The sequence below is a fragment of the Pseudovirgaria hyperparasitica genome, assembly GCF_010093815.1.
Source record: "Pseudovirgaria hyperparasitica strain CBS 121739 unplaced genomic scaffold EJ05scaffold_16, whole genome shotgun sequence".
In the NCBI taxonomy this organism is placed as follows: domain Eukaryota; kingdom Fungi; phylum Ascomycota; class Dothideomycetes; order Acrospermales; family Acrospermaceae; genus Pseudovirgaria; species Pseudovirgaria hyperparasitica.
In genome coordinates, this window is record NW_022985564.1 from 218,857 (window position 1) to 235,373 (window position 16,517).

At 50.0% G+C, this 16,517-nt stretch overlaps 7 protein-coding genes across 7 annotated transcripts; 2 read left to right on the forward strand and 5 right to left on the reverse strand.

Moving 5' to 3' along the window:
- Positions 1-169: 169 nt before the first annotated feature.
- On the reverse strand, positions 170-2,765 carry EJ05DRAFT_443353 (pre-mRNA-splicing factor syf1; the record flags this gene model as incomplete). Its single annotated transcript, XM_033742079.1, has 2 exons — positions 170-422; positions 478-2,765. 2 exons carry the CDS (start codon positions 2,763-2,765, stop codon positions 170-172), a joined length of 2,541 nt encoding a protein of 846 aa, XP_033596887.1.
- Positions 2,766-3,179: 414 nt separating this feature from the next.
- Positions 3,180-4,288, forward strand: EJ05DRAFT_533164 (uncharacterized protein; the record flags this gene model as incomplete). Its single annotated transcript, XM_033749112.1, has 4 exons — positions 3,180-3,194; positions 3,260-3,372; positions 3,461-3,859; positions 3,909-4,288. The coding sequence occupies 4 exons, from the start codon at positions 3,180-3,182 to the stop codon at positions 4,174-4,176; spliced, it is 795 nt and encodes a 264-aa protein (XP_033596888.1). The 3' UTR covers positions 4,177-4,288.
- On the reverse strand, positions 3,839-5,204 carry EJ05DRAFT_513921 (RNA-binding domain-containing protein). Its single transcript, XM_033748482.1, has 3 exons — positions 5,126-5,204; positions 4,766-5,079; positions 3,839-4,712 (listed from the first exon to the last, which is right to left on the reverse strand). Exons 1-3 carry the CDS (start codon positions 5,137-5,139, stop codon positions 4,330-4,332), a joined length of 711 nt encoding a protein of 236 aa, XP_033596889.1. The 5' UTR covers positions 5,140-5,204; the 3' UTR covers positions 3,839-4,329.
- A 268-nt stretch (positions 5,205-5,472) lies between these two features.
- On the reverse strand, positions 5,473-8,212 carry EJ05DRAFT_489154 (poly A polymerase C-terminal region-like protein; the record flags this gene model as incomplete). Its single annotated transcript, XM_033745766.1, has 2 exons — positions 5,473-6,788; positions 6,841-8,212. 2 exons carry the CDS (start codon positions 8,210-8,212, stop codon positions 5,473-5,475), a joined length of 2,688 nt encoding a protein of 895 aa, XP_033596890.1.
- A 696-nt stretch (positions 8,213-8,908) lies between these two features.
- Positions 8,909-11,387, forward strand: EJ05DRAFT_503976 (uncharacterized protein; the record flags this gene model as incomplete). The annotated part of the gene is made up of 2 exons (XM_033747501.1): positions 8,909-10,085; positions 10,138-11,387. The coding sequence occupies 2 exons, from the start codon at positions 8,909-8,911 to the stop codon at positions 11,385-11,387; spliced, it is 2,427 nt and encodes an 808-aa protein (XP_033596891.1).
- Positions 11,388-11,430: 43 nt separating this feature from the next.
- Positions 11,431-13,424, reverse strand: EJ05DRAFT_141548 (putative rhamnogalacturonase). The gene has a single exon (XM_033739236.1). It carries the CDS (start codon positions 13,253-13,255, stop codon positions 11,474-11,476), a length of 1,782 nt encoding a protein of 593 aa, XP_033596892.1. The 5' UTR covers positions 13,256-13,424; the 3' UTR covers positions 11,431-11,473.
- A 923-nt stretch (positions 13,425-14,347) lies between these two features.
- Positions 14,348-16,517, reverse strand: EJ05DRAFT_443544 (uncharacterized protein; the record flags this gene model as incomplete). Its single annotated transcript, XM_033742093.1, has 2 exons — positions 14,348-15,554; positions 15,613-16,517. The coding sequence occupies 2 exons, from the start codon at positions 16,515-16,517 to the stop codon at positions 14,348-14,350; spliced, it is 2,112 nt and encodes a 703-aa protein (XP_033596893.1).

Consider the following 16,517-nt stretch of genomic DNA (forward strand, 5'->3'; position numbering starts at 1 on the left):
GAGAAGAGATGGCAGGGCTCGACGTCGTACTATATACACAACACCCTTTGGGAAGACCGCGAACGGGTTGGTGGAGGATTTGCACAGAACGCCGACAGATGCTGATTGGAACAAAGGAAATTCTGGGAAAGAGTAGTGAGTCGTTGCTGTAAGATAGGCGACATTACGATCAGAGATCGTCGTCCATGTCGATGGCGTCGGGGTTTGCCGGGACAGCTTGATCGATAGTCGCGGACGCGGGCTTGTTGATTTGGCTGCCTTCTGGCCCGGTGCTTGCGGCGACGAAGCCTACCGGTGCGCGGGCTTGTCTGTCGAGAGCAGCCATAGCATCGAGGCGGTCATTTGTGTCCGCGTCACCATTGGTGTCGGGCTGTGCCTGGCCACGTGCGATTGCTTGCGAGGCGATGAATGAAACATCAGTGCTGTCACAATGTTACCGAGAGCCCGAGCATGAAATGGATAAGGGAAGGGACATACTTGTACTGAGCCTGTACGCTACGTTTGATGCGAAGCATCTCCTTGAACGTGTCTTCGTTGCCGTGCTGCACCTCGAAGCTCTCCCAGGTCTTCCAAAAGCCAGGTTCAGTACGCGGATCACAAAATTGACTAGCGTGGCCATAAATTGCTCTTGCGCGATCGATTTCACCCAGCCGCCTCTCCATTTCGGCAAATTTGAGGCACATGTCTTTGGCTTCGGAGTCAGGTAGTGCGGCGATAGCACGCTCATAGATGGGTCGTGTTGACGTGAGGCCGAAGTTGGACGCCGACTTAGTAATGTAGAAGTTGAACATCTCAAGCTTGTCTTCGTCCGAGACGGCACGGGTGGCACGTTCGTAGATGCGCATGGCGTGTCGGGCGAGGCCACGTTCTTCTTCGAGAGCGCCATACATGAGATACAGGACACGAGCGAACTTCGGGGGGCAGTCTTCTACAGCTTGTTCAAACAGGTCTCGGAGACGCTCCATGCTGATCTTGCGGTCGACAGCCTTGGTAAGGTAAAGATTCCATAGTTCGAAAGCGACAGGGTAGCTGAACAGGTCTAGACCGCGCTCATAGATCTTGAACGAGTCTTCAAAGTACTGATTTTCTTCGAGTAGATTAGCGTAATTGACAACGGTTTGAGGCGTAGCTATCCGGAGTTCGAATATTCGTTCATAGACTTTCTTGGTTTCTTCAAGGGTGCTGACACTCTCAACAAGGTCGACATAAAAGGACCAGAGTTTCCAGCTCTTGTGCACACGCTGCTGTGGGGACAGCGTTTCGTCGAAGTAATCAACATTGGAGCGCTTGGGTGCTTGTGTAGCTTTTGCCATGATTTCCATAGCTTTGTCGAAATTTTCGTTGCGTAGTTCCATTTCAGCCCACTCGCACCACATCTCTGCGAGTTCAGCAACAGACTTGTAAGGCACCTTGACAGCCTTTTCCATAATGACTCGGGCATTTGATAGATCTCCTCCGGATTCATAGAATTTAGCATAATTAGCCCATAAGTCATGGTACTTTCCCACGGCCTTCTTCGGATTGATGACCGCAATGGCATTGGTGTAAGTCTGCACTACCTCTTTCTTGTTATCACCCCACAACGCAACGCGTTTCTCCCATTCCGGCACGTTATTTGGGTTCTGTCGCAAGAGAACGTCATTCACAAGAAATGGGCGTCGATCCATTAATTGTTCAAAACGCATCATGCGAATGTCCAAATCGAGGTCGGCATCCTCGTTTATTCTGCCTTTGTCTGATCGTACGGCAGCCTCGTCCATTTTGATACCGATTAAAGCTTCTTCAGCTTCCGCGTAGGTATCGAAGATGATAGAAAAGTCTCGTACAGTCATGACAGTCGTAATACCTTCCTCGAATATATCGCGCGCGCGTTCATATTCGCCCTTGTTGATCCAGTACCGTGCCAGGCCGACCCAAAGAATACCCCTTTGGTCGGAAAACTTGAGAATCCCACTTCTGATAATTTTTTCGACGTTGATACCGCTGCCGTCTCCTGTTTCGATCTCCTTTGCATGATCGATGATGAGTTCCAGCATCTCTGTCCAGAATTGGAAAGGACCTTTCGCTTCCTTGCTCTTGAATCGGGGGTTGTTCAGGATGTCCATATATTTTCTAACAGCTTCTGTATATTTGTGCATGTCAACCAGAAGCTCAATATAGTCTTCCGTGTGTTCCGGGTGTATCTGAATGTACCGTCGCCATATCTTGACCGCCGTCTCCCCGGACGCGGAGTTCGCGAAAGGCCGGTACAACGCCCATATGCGGCTGTGCTGAGTGATAGGTAGTGCTCGTAGTGCACGGTCAAACGTCCTTCGCGTTGATGTAATGATAGGTTGCTGCATTAAGAATGTGAGGTACATCTCCCATATTCTTGGCATCTTATTGAGCAGGACCAGCGCGCGCTCGAACAACGAATTGACCTTGGCATACTGAGGCATGAACTTCGCTGGATTTTTGCCTTCCAGGTGTCTTGTCCGGAGCTCCAGGTACATCTTCCACAGCTTATACGACCGAGGAAGTGTAGTGCAAGCCCGTTCGAGTACGAAGGCCCGCTCTATCAAACTTCCATGCTGTTTCTTGTAGGCCACGTAGTCCAACCATGGCTTGATACTGCCTGGATTGCGTAGCAGCTCTTGCTCATAAACCACATCATTCTCGGAAATGAGATAGAGTTCCGACGACATCTTAGAGACGCGCTTCACGGCCAGCGCAGGTCCCGAAGGGCTTCTAGTCGAGGTGATGGAATGAGAGGTTGCAGCTGGCATCTCCCTGATGAGCTCGCCGGGCATGTTAGCGAAGATGCAGCGCTCCAATGGGCGCAGGAGAAGGTTGAGAGGTCGCCAATGTGGATGCGGGCAGAAGGACGTAGGTGAGGTTGGTAGTAGGACGGACTGGCGCAGCAGCGGGTGTTGCGATTTTTGGCGGAGCGCGCTTACGAGACGAGCTCAATCAATCAGAGCGCTCGGCAACGCTTGCATCTAATAACAGATCCCTGCACTGCAGTCTACCCAGGTAACGCTACGCCATTCGACCCTCTCCGGCGACCTTTTGCGTTTACACTGTATTCCGTTTCATTTGCCCGCGATCACAAGAACAACGCATATTAGCAGCCAATCTCGTTCCTTCGTCTTTGTCCGAACCCTTCTCATTTCGAAACATAAACCAAGACCTCTGTCATCATGTCTGGCAGCGGGGTAAGCTCGTTGATAGCTTTGAAGCTTCTTTGATATATTGATGATATACTAATGGCTCGAAGCAGGCGAGAGAATCGGTCTTCCCGACCCGACAATCGCTGGGCCTGATGAAGAGCAAGCTTAAGGGCGCTCAGACCGGTCATGACCTGCTCAAGAGAAAGAGTGAAGCTCTGACAAAGTACGGTCTCCCTATCCTCAACGTGAAGCTTGGAAACAATGTCAACAATAGCATGATAGTATGATCTCGTGTTAACGCATGATTGCAGGCGTTTTCGTGAAATCACCCGCCGTATCGACGAAGCGAAGCGTAAGATGGGCCGCGTCATGCAAATCGCAGCATTTTCCCTCGCCGAAGTTACGTACGCCGTGGGAAACTCTTCCCTAGGCTATCAGATTCAAGAGTCTGCAAAACAAGCACGTTTCCGAGTACGGACAAAGCAAGAGAATGTCTCTGGTGTATTCCTGCCGCAGTTCGAAGTGTTCACAGAGGAGGGTAACAACGACTTCGGTCTGACCGGACTCGGCAAGGGTGGTCAACAGGTACAGCGATGTAGGGAGACGTATGCAAGGGCTGTCGAGACATTAGTAGAGCTCGCTAGTTTGCAAACAGCGTTTGTTATTCTTGACGAGGTCATTAAGGTTGTCAACCGAAGAGTCAACGCTATGTATGCTGATACAGTCTCCGCGACACTGGACATTGCTGATTGACTCTAGTGAGCACGTCATTATTCCTCGCACAGAGAACACGATTAAGTACATTAACTCTGAGCTGGACGAGCTGGATAGAGAAGAGTTCTACAGGCTGAAAAAGGTATCTGGCAATAAAAAGCGTAATGCTGCAGCAGAAGAGCTTGAGCGAGCGGGCAAGAAGAAAGCGGACGATGAAGAAGAGGAAGAGGAGGATGAAAAAGAAGAGGAGGAAGATGTCCCAGAAACGAAAGACATGCTAGGCGACGAAGACGATCAGGATGTGATTTTCTGATCTGAGGTATGAAAAGCGATATACCTTAACTATTGAGTATTGGGCACGCAGCTTCCCACATACATGTATAATACAACGATGCAATGATACCTTTACCAGCGCCGTGCATGATTTAAACCCTTCCAACGCCGTGACTGACCTTGATCGCCCTCTCTATTGTCTCTGGAAAGTGACCTTCATAGGTTTGCCTTCATCACCAAGCTCCATGCCAGCAACTGACTCCTTCGCACTAATGGCACCGTCCTCTGCTTCATACTCCACGAAGGCAATACCGGGCCGATAGGGTACAGGCCGTACCTCCTTGAATCCGGCGAATCTGGCGAATATCGCTTCGAGATTCTCGACATCATAGTCGTGCGGCAGGTTTTGCACGAACAGGATCTTGTTCGGGGGCAGGTATTCATCTGGGATGACGGCAGCTGAAGCTGTCGACTTAAGTTTAGACGTCTTGATCGGTCGCTGGGTAGGTTCGGAGTCTGGTGCGCCGCGCTTGAGTTTCTGTTGAGTAGTTGCCGCTTCAAGAGCCTGCTTGCGCTCTGCGAAGAAATATTAGCAAAAGGATCTTCTGACCGCGATATATAAGACGTACCTTTTTCAGCTAGTCTCCTTCGTCGATGTAACTCCAGCTCTTCAGCATTTCCGTCGCGCTTGACCGTCGCGTCGCTCCGCGTCCGCGCAAAGTCTACGCTCATCGGTTTGTCCCATAGCTCGAAGCCCTGCAAGTCTTCTACCGCACGCGCGGCGTGCTCAGGCGACTGAAAGACGACGAAGGCTTGACCTTTAGCTTTCACGTTGGGTTTTGCAATTATCTCTACAACCGGACCGAAGAGTGAGCACAGGTCTTCGAGAGTCGATGTGAGCATGGACAGGCGCACGCGCTCGTCGAGATTGCGTACGTATATCCTTAGGCATGTTAGTGAGGCTCAGGTAAGGTTCAATGGGTACAGACGTCGTGTTAGCCATGGTTGACAGTCTGAGGTGTAGAAGGGCGCGAAGATGTAGGCTGGTGGGTTTGTCGTTTGCGGAGCCGGAGCTGTAGTTGCAGTCGAGCTTGAAGAGCGTCCTTAACGAGCTACCTCGTCACCAAGCAACAACGCCCATTTGTAGAATGGATTCCTCTCTGTCCTCAACACGATCTGATTGCACGAAAGCTTATTTCCTGGAGATCAGCGAATGCCCATGACTTAGTAGAACGAGTCTGATCGTTTGTTACGCGCACATCACCCATCACTTCACAATCTAAACATCAAACATAATTCAGCATCGTTATCGGAATATGATTCCTGAAATGAAGCTTTATCTCAGTAGGCCTTGCAACCGCTTATCCTCTGCAAGCAGTCGATTGATCTCATCAGCTATCGCGATACTATCGCCTTCGATAGCCTCCCTTAGCATTATCGCTGTGTTCCTTAGTTCCGCTCGAACATCCGCAAATTCTCCTCCGTGGTCTTCCAGTCGAATCCAACATACACACAGTCCTTTTAAGATACCCCCTCGATGAAAAGCCAAACGAGGCTTGCTGTTCCTCATGATCACTTGTAACGCTAGAGAAGCTCTGACAAGCAACGGCGGGTACGCATAACCAAATGGGTCTGATAGAATGGTACCAAGCATGGGAATGAGATCCTTGAGATGCTTGACTGAGTAAATCCCCTGTGCATCAAGTAACGGACAGAGCTCTGTCAGAAGAAGCTCAGCAATTTGCACATTTTCACCCGCGTGATAGTATGGTGCCAGAATTCCTTTTCGAATGATGGCATCAATAAATTTTTCTCGTTTAACGCAAACGACTGACCTGGGAGACTGTACATTCGAACTGGGATATTGAATATTTGCAAGGGTAATCAGGGTTGGGAAAGTTGCTTTCAGCAATTCAATGCTTTCGTTTTCAGGGGTGAGTGATGGGAGGTATGTGAACAGAGGGAAAAGCTCTTTCTCAAATATATCACCGAGGCCAGTTCGAGATAGTAGTTCTGGGGTTGTACGTTGTAACAATATCTTCAGAAGAGTGACGCCTTTTGCCTTCCAGCTAACATCAAGGTCATCGAGTAAAGTCATGACTGGGGGCAGGAGCAGAGGCCAATTATTCTCGACACGCTTTGCATCAAGGATTGTTATTGACCAGCGGAGCAAATCGATGACGTAGCTAGCGTCCTTCTTCCATGCTTTAGCTTTGTCTGTATGTATGATGCCGCTCATCGAGATTTTGGCGCTTGGTAGATCACGTGTGTTTTTATGCCCGGTCGCCGTTACGGGTGCGTGTTGTCTCTGTTCCTTTGATTGAGCAAAAATCGGGCGTAGGGTAGAGGAGAGAAAATGGTGGGCGAGGCGGAAGGGAAGCTCACTTTGTGACGTTGTAGTAAGACTTGCAGCAACGCGTACTTTGAGTTCCGGTTTTAATGCTTCAATGGCCAGGGAAGGATCTGTGAGATCTGGATGCAGAAGTTGCCATGCCATAACTACTTCCAGCGCCTCTTTCATCCAAGGTCCGGGTTTTGCAGAAAGCGCTTTGGCAATTGCGTTTCCATCTATGAGAGGTTTGAATGTGTATGCTTCAATGATGCCGAGATCTGAGATATGTGCGAGAAATTCTGCGTAGGAGGATACAATCACTGATACACGTGAGTGAGCAGGACAAAAATACACTACTGTTGAAGCACTTACAGTCTTCTGAATCTGGTGCATTGACTATCTCATGCATCAGTGCATAGAGGGTCTGTTGTCTCCAGCTTGAACCCCATTGACGTATAGCCATCCCAAGAGTATCACGTCCAGTAGCATCACCGTCTTCTGCATTCTTCTTCGACAATTTCTTCTGTCTGCAAAACTGGTCCTTGACATTCTTAATGTCTCCAAAATTGCGCGCAGCTGCAGCGACAATATCGCTATATCGATTTGGTGCTTTGACGCCTTCTCGCGCCATTACTGCTGCAAGTTGTTGGGGTTTACCCTTGCCGGTAGTGATAACTGGGGCGTCTGCGTAAGGTACCAGGGAACTGAGAACCCAAGCCAAGTACCTGTCCTCAACGTTCCGAATGAGTATTGGTAGCACTGTTGCCAAGGAGGCAGAATCGGTCCTGTCTGCTCGGAGTAGCTTCGATACGAAGCGGTACGCAAGGGGGAGACGCGCAACCTCAGGCAAAAAGTCATGCTTCTGTGTAGGGTCATCAAAGACTGTATTGTAAAGACCAAGTTTATCGATCAAGGAGAGAGCTTCGCAGGGGTCTGGCCCCTTCAGCATTTTCTCGAACTCTATACCAACACGCTCACGGGTGATCTTGACTTTGAAGTCTGTCTTGATCTCGTCATTACGCATGGCCGCCTGTGCGTCCTCGTCGATGGTGTACCCCAGCCTACTGGCAAATCTAATCAATCTCAGGACACGGAGCGGATCATCCTTGAACGTCTGGTATGGATCTAGTGGAGTCCTGATGATTTTGAGTTGCATATCTTTGAGCCCTCGTCCGGTAAAGTCCTCGATGGTGGATGTCTCGAGGTTGTAGAACATCGCATTTACTGTAGCGTCGCGACGGAGAGCATCTTCTTCAGGCGTACCAAATTCTATTTGAGGGTTCCGACTGTCGTTGGTGTACGTCTCCTTCCGAAGGTTAACCAGGTCAATCTCCAGGCCAAAAACTTTTGTAGTTATGGTTTCAAGATGCTTCGATCTCTCAGGATTAGCTTCTATCTTGTGAAGTCCTACTTTGCCGACGTTCTCGTATTTGCTAGCATTACCAGGAATCTGTAGATACTCCTGCATTTTCAGACCAAACTGCTCGCCTGTCATCTTGTTGATGGCGATATCGATATCTTTGCTACCTACACCGAGCAGTTTGTCGCGAACCCAGCCTCCTGTCCAACGAAGCTCAAGCTTTGCTTTCGCAAGCTCTTCAGGGAGCTTCACCGTCGAAGACGCAGCATCTCCTGGAGATGATTGATCAATATATGCTGCAGTATCTAAGAGGAGCTGTCGCAATGCAGACTCGAGCTCGGTCAATTCAATAGTCGGTGGCTTAGTTGCACCGTTCGACGACATCTTCGGCACGTCAGCCGTAACTGTCTCAGGTAGTTCGATTCTCCTTCGTTTTAATCCACGTTCGGTTTCTGAGACTGGCGAAGTCTTCGACTTTTCAGGCATCCGATATACGTTCGCTGCAACATGAAACCACAAACGTCGTAGCTGAATGGCAGTTCGCGATCTAGGGCGAAAAGTGCGCGAAGAAAGGAGAAATGGGCGAGCGACCTGGTGTAGAGTCATGCATAGACCTGACTCTTAGTACGTATGGTACGTAGAGGGCTAGTCTGGTCTCTTGTAACGGCTGATAGTCACTCTATTCGCCTATGAGTCGAGCGATACGGTTTCAGTATAAGAGGAAGACTCTAGGTTGATAAGAGTTAAGAAAAGAAGACACGATAGATAGATATATGATACATGATAGATCAAAAGTAGGCGAGTAGGTAGAAGCTGGCGCCACAATGTGGCGTCGGTTTTAGCAAAACGGAAAAGGAACAGTGCCAGCCCGGTCTACGCCATACCGCGTGGCATCTCCGTTAGCATTATACGACAATGCAGTGTGAACGAAACCCGCGACCTTATTAGTATCTGTACCCTTTCCCCATGCAAGAGCAATCCCACGATTGACTTACAGAGCAATATCACCTTGCGACCCATGCTACGTACATCTGCGCTGCTCTATCGACCTTTTCCCAGCCGAGCGAGGCGGAGGCTTCCATGACGCCTTCACAAGATGCCACACCAATACCACTCCCGATCACCGCTCCTGCGCTGTCCGGTATAGATGAGTCCATAAAACTCCCAAGGAGACGGGCTCAATCGCCTGGTGCGTCTCTAGCGTCTCTTCCAGATCGTCGCTCCAGCCCTTCTCTGTCCTCCTTGTTCGCATCCACCTCGTCTCTCGCCGGTAGTAGGCCAGGTTCAGGCACATCAACTCCTACTGCCTCGACGATCCCAAGTTCAGTCTTCTCCCCAGTGTCACGATCAAACGGGGCTCCCTTCCCCGGTCCAGGATTCGAAGGAACAGAAGAGCTACGGAACCTAATATCCAGATCGTTTGCGCCGCATGTGGGAGTGCTGGCGTCTGAAGACACAGAAGAGCTGGTGCAGCAGAAAGGATTTCAGGGTGGATTACTAGATCTTATAAGACCATTTGGCGAGCATATAACAGGAAAGCTGGCCATACGAGACAGCAATGGCTCCAGTAAAGTCGTCGACGATTTCGGGATACGTTTCATGGGTCTCAAAGATGGCCTCGGCTACCCGTCGTTCCCTAGAAAGAGCGCGGAGGGGGTGTATGATTCAACAAATCGGGAGCTGAACTCAGGAAAACCGTCAGACCGATGGTCGCGGACAGGTGGTGACATATCGCATATTGAAGAAGCTGTAGGCCGACATATTGCATATGCCGAAATGCAAAATACAGGGTCGATCTCAGACTATTTCAATAGCAGGAACATTTCATCTGCCGGTTGGGAGGCGTCGCCGTTCTACGCTCTTTATCTAAGGCGGTTGTTGTCGGGTCTTCCATTGGTACCCCACGAAACGTTCTCGCATCCTGTGGCCTGTGTTATAGCCATAAGTTCTCATAGCACATCACCCATAGAGGAACTCCGACGCCTATACACCAGCACGAACATTAGTGATTCTAGGCTTCCACAATGGGTGAACAACGAATTCTTACGATACTACGTTTTATTGCATGATGAAGACAATGACGATATCAAGCAGTCAATGGGCCTCTATGAGCAAATGAAACGTAACTTTGGGCTTCATTGCCATTTATTACGGATACGTAGCGCACAGGCTGTTCCTTCAGATGATGAAAGTGTGAGAATACCGTTATGTGAGTGGATGTCTGCCTCTGAGGAATTGGCAGAAATCGAAAAGCGAGGTAAGACCATTATTATCTATGGTCGTGTTCAATAAAACTGATGGCTCCTTAGAAGCTGCAGACGATGACGTTGATCCAACGCCATGCATTTTCGAGTCTGATGCCACAGCCATCAGGAGTTTCGTCCGTGAGCTTGTAGCGTCTTCCATCGTACCATTGATGGAGCGGATGTGCGCCCAATGGAATGAACAAATTCTTTCGCGCCGCAAAGGTTTAAGCGGCCGATTCATGTCCCTCTCAAAACGGTGGACTCCTTTTGGAGCTTCGTCGCGCAACAGCTCCGGTCCTATGTCTGGCGGGTCCAGCAATTACGACTCCTTGCAGGGCTTTTACAAACCCGACACACCCGAAGCGTTGATGCGCAAGCTCGCTGACTATGCGTTCATGCTACGCGACTACAAACTGGCCCAATCTACCTACGACGTACTGCGTTCTGATTTCAATAGTGATAAAGCGTGGACATACTATGCAGGTGCTAGCGAAATGGTTGCCATTGCAGCGCTGATGACCCCGAATAATATGTCCTCAAAAGCCCGCATTGAGAACATTGACCAATTCCTGGAGGCTTCGTCATACTCCTACGTCACCCGCTCCGCAGCTCCGTATTACGCACTGCGAACACTCGCCCTAGGCCTGGAACTTCTTCGGCTACGCGGGAGTTCAGCCGCGGACGATGCCGCACGCTGGGCGTCTCGAATACTAGAATCGAGGCTGGTGGGTCCCATTGGACATGCGCTCTTCACGGAGCGCGTCTCAGCATCATATGGTTGTCGTCGCGGTGTTGGGAACCTTAACTCTGGAAGCCGCACAAGAAAGTCGGCATTGTGGGCTTTACTTGCTACCTCAGAGTGGATCGCACTCGAGAAAACGGACTTGGCCGAGAAAGCACTGCACCGTGCGTGTGCCCTGTACGGTGTCTTGCCCGGTGCATTTGAGGACACGCCTGTTGATATAAAGGAGGCTGAAGATGGCGTAGACAAGCTTGGCCTGCCGATGAGAGCATATCCTCTCGCATTCGGGGAGATGAAGGCCCATATTGATAGCCTAAGAGAGGCCTTAAGCGAGCAGAGGAGGATGGCTGACGGATATGATGACATGGCCGAAACGCTCATGCCAGCTGATGACGAAGAATTGGAGGTTGAAGATGTAATTAGCGAGAGTCTGACCGTGAACGCGCGGCCGAACCGCAAGAGCTTGATTGGCGCTCAAATGCCCTTTGGTGTAGATGTGGCACCATTGAGTCCCGTGCGGACAAGAGACGAAGGCGAAGAAGGGTTTACGGAGAGTGATAAGATCTTGTGAGCGGGCTAGGTGTGGTTCAGCTTCAGATGTGTGTAAGTATACCCTTATTTCAGTACTCATTGACACTGGCATCTACATCAAATAGATTACAACCATGCTAGCGCTACTGCATCCCACATAAATCCTCTCCATCTCGTGCTTCTTTCCACTCGAAACTCCAACCTGTTCCATCCTGCCTTCAGACTTCCCGAAGGTAGCTCGAACTCAAATTGCCGCCATTGTCCAGCCGTAGTCGCACTCCTATACAAGCCCGGATCATTCTGCAATCCCTTGTTATAGTCCGTCGTACTACCGCCACCCGACGTCAAATTGCCCACCTTTGCGTCATTCACGAATATTGTCGAACTCGTACCTGTCGAATATCCTGCCAAGCTCACGGTCAAAAGTGCCGTCGAGTTCGCTCTCCGCACGGATTCGCGCCAAGACATTTCAAAGTTGACGGCCCAAGACCCATTGGCTGTTTGTGCGAAGCACCAGTCTTCGGTCCTACTCCTTCCAACTGTGTAGTTGAGATTGTCCGGGCAGAGGTCTGATGAGCCGTGCGTGTAAGGGGCGCCGCCGTGCGCGAAGCCGATCGTCTTACGATCAAACGATCCGACACGGAAAATCTCGCTTCTTTCTTTGTAGCGTGGTTTCCAGACTATACGACCAAGGTCCGTGTAGCGAGATGAGACAACGGAGACATCGTTCTGTAGGTAAAACCCGGGCACGTTAAAGTGCCGGCCCCCGGTGGACCAGGCTCGGAGGCCATACGTGCCGGCTCGGACATCGCGGAAAGAGAAGCGCCCACGCTCGTCTGCGTAGGTGGTGTAGTAGTTTTTCGAGCCCATCTCTAAACTCGATTTGTTCGAGTTGTTGTCACCAAGAAAGATGGCTGCATTACTTGCAGGAGAACCGTCGTCGAGCTTCAGAACGCCAGACACTGCGCCTCGGGACTGGTACACTGCGTCGTCGAACCATTTATATGGCCACGCCGCGTATTCTCTTGCCGCGCGCGCGGCTGCATCTCTTTTGTTGCCGTCGTTGAGATACCACAACCACGGACCCCACGTCTTTCCCACAGCGAATGTGTCACTAGGAGAGGACTGAAAATGTGTCCCGTGCAGCATATTCAGTTGAACCGCATCGCCTGTTGAGGACTCACGGTGTACCATGAGCTCCTGCTTCAGGTGGTCACCATTGTATTCGTCTTTACCGGGATAGATGTACCAGCTCCCGAAGTCAGGGCCATACACGCCGTAGAACTTCTCTTCGCGGATGAAGCTGCTCCAGTCGTATTTGGTGATATACGACCCATCAGCGCGCTGCCACGTCTCATCTTGGATCTTGGTCGAGATGCCATAATCTGATAGCGGCGGGAGTGCTTCATCTTTGATACTCGTGTGTCCGTTCGGGAAGGAAGTGTTGTCGAGGCGCCAGAGACTGCGGAATTCACCGAGAGTGGGCAGCGCACGGTTTACGAAGTATTGGTATGCGCCGACGAGATCTCTTCTTATTATCCAATGAAAGTCGCCTTCTATAGCAGTGAATGAGACATCAATGAAGTCATGTCCGCGGCGAACAATTGTAGGAGATGTCCAATTGAGATCGCTTGCGGCGCCATCTGGAAATACTGTCAATATATCTATAACTGGGTGGTTACTGGTGGGAGACAGACTGTAGCTCACGTAGTGTCCAACAGCATTGCCGACTAGATCCTGGTTCTTATGGTACAACTTCGTCGCATATGCAAAACCTTGGGTGACGTTCCAGTGGTCATTCCCAATCACCGAATGCGTCGCGTTCAAGATCTGAAGGAACGGACCTCTTGCATGTGCCAGCTCAGCAGCAGTAGCAAGAAGAGCCCAGACAGTAGACTGCAGCCACATGTTGTCTCAATTTGTTTGTCAAGCACCTTATCTAATTCGTTCAAAACCATCCCAGGACCGTGACGAAATATATATAGCATCACTAATTGCATCAACGTTGATGACATAAAGGTGCAGCATCGCTTAAAGCCAAGACAGTGGAGTGCATTAGACAGGGACTATCCCCGCAAACATACGAAGCAAATCCCGACTTTCTGGGGAATGTACATCGTCGAGATGTTCACGCGATGATGATTGCGGAGTCTCGGGCAAGCACTGCGCGAGCTTTGGGAGAGCTTTGGGCGAGCCTCGTACGGCAGTGCCACAAGACTGGACGGAAGAACTGGATATAATAACATAAGACTAAATGGAGTACAGTGCAATTGGCCCGTTCTTGCGCGTTAGTCGATTGACTGACTCGATGAGAAGAGGACGGAAGGGTCTTTCATGGCGCCACCAAAGAAGCCTCTGAGTCAAGGGCCTAATTACTACATCTCCGGTCTTCTCATGACAAATTTTCTTAGGCGTGGCTAGCCATTCGAGTAAGTCGAGAGAAAAGCGGATGGAGTATTAGTACATTCCCCTGAAATGCAAGATTGGTGTTTGTGTAGACAGGAGAGAGAAACTCATTATAATGTTCCTGCTTCCTTGCCGCGGCAAGACATTCAGCGCATCTAAATAATGTTACAGGAACGTATGGTACAATCTATGATCCTAGGCACCTGGATGATAATACATGCGCCCAGCTCGGATCCTAAATCCGCTTTCATGCAGAACCTCGGTTGGAGTATGGACCACGTTGGTCATGCTCACGAGCGAGGCTGCATCTACACGTACAGAGGTGAGTGGTATTGAAAACCAATTTATAATGTAGAACCAAGTCCTCCATGACAGTCGTAAAGTAGGGGAAAGTACAGGATCCTCTCCATAGACAGAGAAGTGTGCGCTGAACACGGCCTCCGTGGGTGTTGATTCTAACCTCGCATGTCGATGCGTCCTTTAAGCGGAAGGAACGCTAATACTCAGACAGCAATGTCCCTCAAAACCACTGTATGGGCGATTTGTGAACTTACATTACCCTACGCCCTCGAATTTTCACGAGGCAAACTTTAGCTATAAAGTAGTGGGTGTGATAGCTTCGGACTGTCCAATGTTTGTTCTTTGTCCTGAATACTCTCGGGGCTCCCGATCTTCTCGGTTCTCCTGCGAATCGATACCCTCGTCTTTATGAGCATCTCGGACAAGATCTTTGTGGTCATTCTCTGAATCCTGGCTTTGCCATTCTTCTTGCCTTTCCATGACCTGATCGTGAGGACTAGCCCCAACAAGACCTGGAAATTCGTTCGAGAAGTCCCAGTCCTCGTCTGACTGGTCCTGGTCCAGCTGGCCATCTTCGAGCAAGCTCTGTAGGGCTTTCATCTTCCTCTCCTGCGCCTTCTTTCTGTTGAGAGGCCTCAGATTCGCAATTGCTACTTCCATTTGTGCTTCTACTAGCCCTTTAACATGGTTGGCTAAGTTTCGTGTAGTAAAAACGTTGCTGAATCTGAAGCTTAACCACAGGTAGGCGACAAGCTGCTTGTGCAGCTGTACGAGTTTTCTAAGTCTTGTAGAGGGCTCCTGGATAACTGCTGTTGTCTCTTCCAACTGACTCAGGTCGATCGCTTCTAAATCGAGTAAGCCGCCGCCTGACCTGGCTGCGATCGCTCGACCGAACGACTGCAAGACAAGTCTGTCGTTTTCGTCCTTTGGCGGAAGCGGCACTAAGCACATATTGTTTCTTTCCTCAAGAGTCAGACCTTCAACAGGTTCCAGGGCCTCGGCAATCGAAATTTCATCTTTAAGTGGACAGAGCATGAAGGTACTCGGTAGCCTTAGTGTATCGTAGAGCTTTTGCAGAAGATAAGAAAAAGGTGTTCCGTTTGGAAAGTACTGGCCAAAACGCTGCACCATGTCATTGGGCGGTCTTATTCCAGCTTTCGTCAAAGGTTCAGCTTCTGTCTGAAATGCGTGAGTCACCAATGGAAGATCAAGATCGTCCAACGTGGTTACACTCCCGCCCGTTGACACTGATGGAGCTGGAATTATGTCCACGACTGACTCCGATTCTTCCCGAACTTTACTGATCGTACCGGGTCTAAAGCCATCGTCAGGATCGATGACAGGATCCGTCGGAACATCTTCCGCCGTAGTGATAGCTTCCTGTGCAGTCTTGTATCTCCCTGCACGTCCACCTATCTGTTTGAGATCAGATATCTCTAATGGCTTCATTTGTTGCCCATTGAACTTGATCGTGGATTCGAATATAACACGCTTGATACTCCTAGAGCCCATCAATTAGAGATTACCAATCAATTGGCAAGCTAAATGCATATACTCACAGATTCAGTCCCATTCCGATAGCATCGCTAGCAACCAGGTAATCATAATCGTTGTTGGGGTCGTTGAATAGACGTGCCTGCTGGGCTCTGATTTCAGGTGGGAGACTGCCATACACCATGGCCACGTTCTTTTTTGTAGCCTTTTCAATCTCTCTCTTCATACGTTGAATTGCCACGACAGAAAACGAGATGACGGCATCGCCCTTTTGTAGCTTTTTGAGGCTGCCGCCGAGACTCTTTGTTTCCACTGCTAGAGGACTCAGACGGGCATACTCATGGACTACTACTCTGTCACCAACCAAAGCGGCCAGCTCTTTGATTAACGGAACCGTTCGCACCTCACCACAAACGTGTAGCTCCTCGGTGTTTAAGCCTAGAAACGCCTGAGTCCACGCCCACCCTCGGTCTGGATCGCCCAGCATCTGTATCTCGTCTAGAACCGCGACAGGTACTCTCAAGCCGGCCGGAACCATTTCTACGGTGCAGCTGATCAATGGCGTATCTGGGTTCTGGGTCGTAAAGCCCGAACGAGTAATTTCCTCCATTTCTTGAGGGGTGGGAAAGCGCCGCTCCTCTCCGGTCAATAAGCAAGCCGGGAGGCCCTTTGCTTTCAGTCTCGTGAAAACTTCGTGAGCGAGTAGCCGTAGCGGCCCAGCATATATGCCGGCGCCGGCCTCTTCGAGCCTCTTGAGTGCATTATAAGTCTTCCCAGAATTTGTTGGTCCAACGTGAACGTGTATGGTGCGTTGTATTGATCGAGCTTCGACATAAAACTCTGACGCAAACCGGAGATCTGTTACATCCTGCTGCTGTTGAATGTCTTTTTTGGAGAATTTGTCGGCCAGAAGCCAGTCGAAGAAGGCATACTTGAGTCGATCCTTGACACCGTCCGTCCCTCTCTGCAT

Coding starts and splice junctions, on each gene's coding strand:
- EJ05DRAFT_141548 (XM_033739236.1), bottom strand. CDS start 13,255: ATGTGGCTGCAGTCTACTGTCTGGGCTCTTCTTGCTACTGCTGCTGAG.
- EJ05DRAFT_513921 (XM_033748482.1), bottom strand. Junction 4,713..4,765: donor AAGGAGACTAGCTGAAAAAG/GTACGTCTTATA, acceptor ATTTCTTCGCAG/AGCGCAAGCAGGCTCTTGAA.